Source organism: Microtus ochrogaster, unplaced genomic scaffold (genome assembly GCF_000317375.1).
Source record: "Microtus ochrogaster isolate Prairie Vole_2 unplaced genomic scaffold, MicOch1.0 UNK99, whole genome shotgun sequence".
Taxonomy (NCBI): domain Eukaryota; kingdom Metazoa; phylum Chordata; class Mammalia; order Rodentia; family Cricetidae; genus Microtus; species Microtus ochrogaster.
The window spans coordinates 91,505-94,635 of record NW_004949197.1 but is presented as its reverse complement, the minus strand read 5'-3'; the positions used below and the strand labels follow the sequence as shown (position 1 = coordinate 94,635).

The 3,131-nt window shown below is 55.0% G+C and overlaps 1 protein-coding gene across 1 annotated transcript in view; it reads right to left on the bottom strand.

Moving 5' to 3' along the window:
• The window catches only part of Gdf11 (growth differentiation factor 11), a 25,187-nt gene that overhangs the window by 6,834 nt on the left and 15,222 nt on the right, over positions 1 to 3,131 (bottom strand). Inside the window, exon 3 of the mRNA XM_013355152.1 lies at positions 2,817 to 3,123. Within this exon, the coding sequence (XP_013210606.1) occupies positions 2,817 to 3,123 (307 nt within the window). The remainder of the gene's footprint in view (positions 1 to 2,816; positions 3,124 to 3,131) is intronic.

Below are 3,131 nucleotides of genomic sequence, written 5' to 3'. Positions count from 1 at the left end.
GTCAGTTTAACCATTGCCTGGCTTGCCGCCCCGTATTTAACCTTACCCACCATACTCCCCAGTGCGATACAGATAATTCTGTGCCTTAAATAAAGAATGTGACAAATAATAATAGCTTCTCCATAGATGTTCACTTCATAAACTAAGCAGCCCACTTAAAGCTGGGACAGGGTGATGCAATAACCCTCTCAAGTCTGGTTCCTTTGGACAAGGGTTCCTCTAGCTCTCCACACATATGTCTCTGTGCACATGCAGACAGTCAAGGGACAAGATGTAGGGAAGGGGGCGGTTGGAGATAGTCAGGTAAGAATGAAGAGATTGAAGGCAGGCTAGAGGGCGGCAGTAAGGAGAGGAAGTGTTTGGGAGATGGATTGTACTGGGTGGGCTCGACTGGAGTGGCAGGGGTTAAGAGGGCAAAGGTAGGAGAGAGTCAAACCTCAAGGGGTAGAGATGATAAGGTGCAGAAGGAACAAAGAAGCAGGTAAAGCTACAGAGGGAAAGGACTTGAGAGTCCCCAACACCCATTTAGGCCCAGCTCTGGTGGGGAGGGGAAGGGGCCACATCTGTGTTGGATTGATTTGGTTGGTGGCAGGCAGCAGGTCAGGTTTAGTAGGCGGTGCTGATGGGGGAGAGAGGTCATTGCACTATTTTCAGCAAAAGCCCAGCCCCCTCTCTGCTTACAGCCTCCACCCCACCACTCACTCTCTCCCAACTCAGGCTGGATGGCCCAGGGGCAGGAGGTTGGGCAAGAGGGCAGGGGCCTCTGAGCGAGCTCAGGAGAGACAAACTGAGGGGCTGGGCTTGGCTCCCAGAAGAGCAGGGGGCTGGGTTCCCGGGGATGAAGACTGGGGTGGGAGAGTGAGAGGGTAGAGGGAACTGGGGCAGGCAGAACCGCCTCGGAAAGGTGGGGGCTGGGGTCCGGGGTTGGCTGGGGGAGGGGAGGAGGGGGAGGGGAGCAGAGGCCATCTCTGCTGACAAACACCTCCCCCGATTAGCAGAGCACAAGTCTCTTATTAAAGCGGGTCCCTGGGGATTAGACTATAAAAGTCTCTTTTTCCTTTTCCCTCTCTCTCTCCCTCCCCTCCCCTCTACTCCCCCTCCCTCTCTTAAGGTCGCAGCTACACTCTTAAAGGGGAAGTACAATACCTGGTTCCTAAAGTCCTGGAGTGGCATTAAAATGGAAGTTAGGGTGCACCCCAGCCTCATCTGCTGGTGCACTCCCGCCCCCAGGCTAACCTCTACTGCCCAGTTTAGGTATTGAGTCCCCTTCACTTGCTGCTGCTCCCCACTACCAGAGTTAATTCTGGGCTCAAGCCTTTTGGTTAAGGGGTGCTAGGAAGAGTGAAGGGCAACAGGAAGCCCACAGCTAGGCCACTCACCCTGGAAACACATACTTTACATCACACAGACCAGAATAGGAAAATTTTAGGTCATTCATAATTTCTCTACAACTGTTTTCTAGATAAAATCCTTTCCCCATCCCTGCCCTATTCAATCTCAGACTGACCCTGGTTTTCAAAAGTAGAAGCATTAAGAACATGGGAGACTGAGAACCCAAGATCAGATCTCCATGCCCTCCTCTCTCTCTCTCTCTCTCTCTCTCTCTCTCTCTCTCTCTCACACACACACACACACACACACACACACACACACACACACAAATTTCCTGGTTCTTCGAGTTTTCTTTACAAGCCTGACCAAGTTGGAGTTGAATTTGCAGAAACTGGGAGGCAATGCCAGGCACTCAACCTTCCAGATGTACACCTGGGTACCTCTACCATGGGGGTGGACCACTAAGATTTCCCGCAGCCCCCAGCTTTTTATGACCCATCTGCCAATAAACCAGTCTCCCCCACCCCTTCTGTTCAGAGCCATAAAACCAAAGGAGGGGGGCTTGCCAAACCACTAGGGAATAGAGAAAGCCTGGTTCCCTGAAGTTGGGGGGGGGGGACGACAATCGGTGGGGGAGGGGAACAGGGAGTCACCTGACCCTAGGGAGAGCAGGCAGTGGGGGCGGTAGTATTGGCCTGGATTTTCCAGGCCATAAAATTTCAAAGCAGCTCATGTCTATTAGAGTGTTCATCCTCCGTTTGGCCAGAGGCTCGGATGCCTGGGTTCTCCCATCCCCCTCATCTAGTTCTTTCTCCCTGGGTCTTCTCTGGCTCCAGCTGTGGGTAGGACGGGGAATAAGGGACAGATTACTAAGGTGGGAGTAACCAAACGATACTCATTAAGTCGCAAGCGCAGTGGAGTGGAGTTGTTCGAACTCTTTCTGTACCAGGAAGGAACAGCTCTTCAAGCTCCTAGGGGCTACCCAGCGTGAGATCAGGTGCAGAAAGAAAAGATGTCAATCAGAGGGACACCAGGTTTGGGTCCTATGCCTGTGGGGGTTAGAGGAACCTCAGTTCTCCTCAGCCTGGTGGGCGCCTTACAGAGCACCAGGCAGGGAGCTGGTGCCGGTGCCAGAGCAATAGGAAGATGGCACTGCGGCCCAGCTGGGACTGCACTGGTCACGGAATCTACCCACCTAGCGCTTCAAGGAGAATCACTGTTGGGTGCCAGTTTCTGGGACAACTTCAACTTGACTTTTTTCCGCACAAGGGTGGGAAGCAATATCTCACAACCTGCCCGGTTTGGCCAACCCCCCCACCCCCCACCCCCAACGGGGCGTGCACTCAACTCCGCTGCCCATCTTCACTGTTCGAAAAAGTTGTGTGGAGTGGCCCGGCTCCCCAATCCGACAAGTTTTTGCAGAAAGGGCTTCCGGGTCCTTCCCGAGATTGGACCGCACCGCGCGCACCCCGTAGCCCACTTACTCTCCTGGGCCATGCTTATGACCGTCTCCGTGGTAGCGTGGTACTCGTCCTCTTCCAAGAAGTCCTCGGGTTGCAGCGCGTCGCCTTGGAAGTCGTGCAGATCCAGGATCTGCTGCAGCGGCGGCGCCTTAGGCAGCAGCTGCTTCACCACCTCCCGGCTGATGTTGGGCGCCTCCTTGAGCCGCAGTTTGCTCAGGATCTGCGACTTGATGCTCTCCAGGCGCAGCTCGCGGCTGTGCTGCCGCCAAACGCAGACGGGGCAGCCGTCCGGCTCCGGCGCAGCGGACGGGGCCGGCCGGCTCGAGCGCTCCCCCC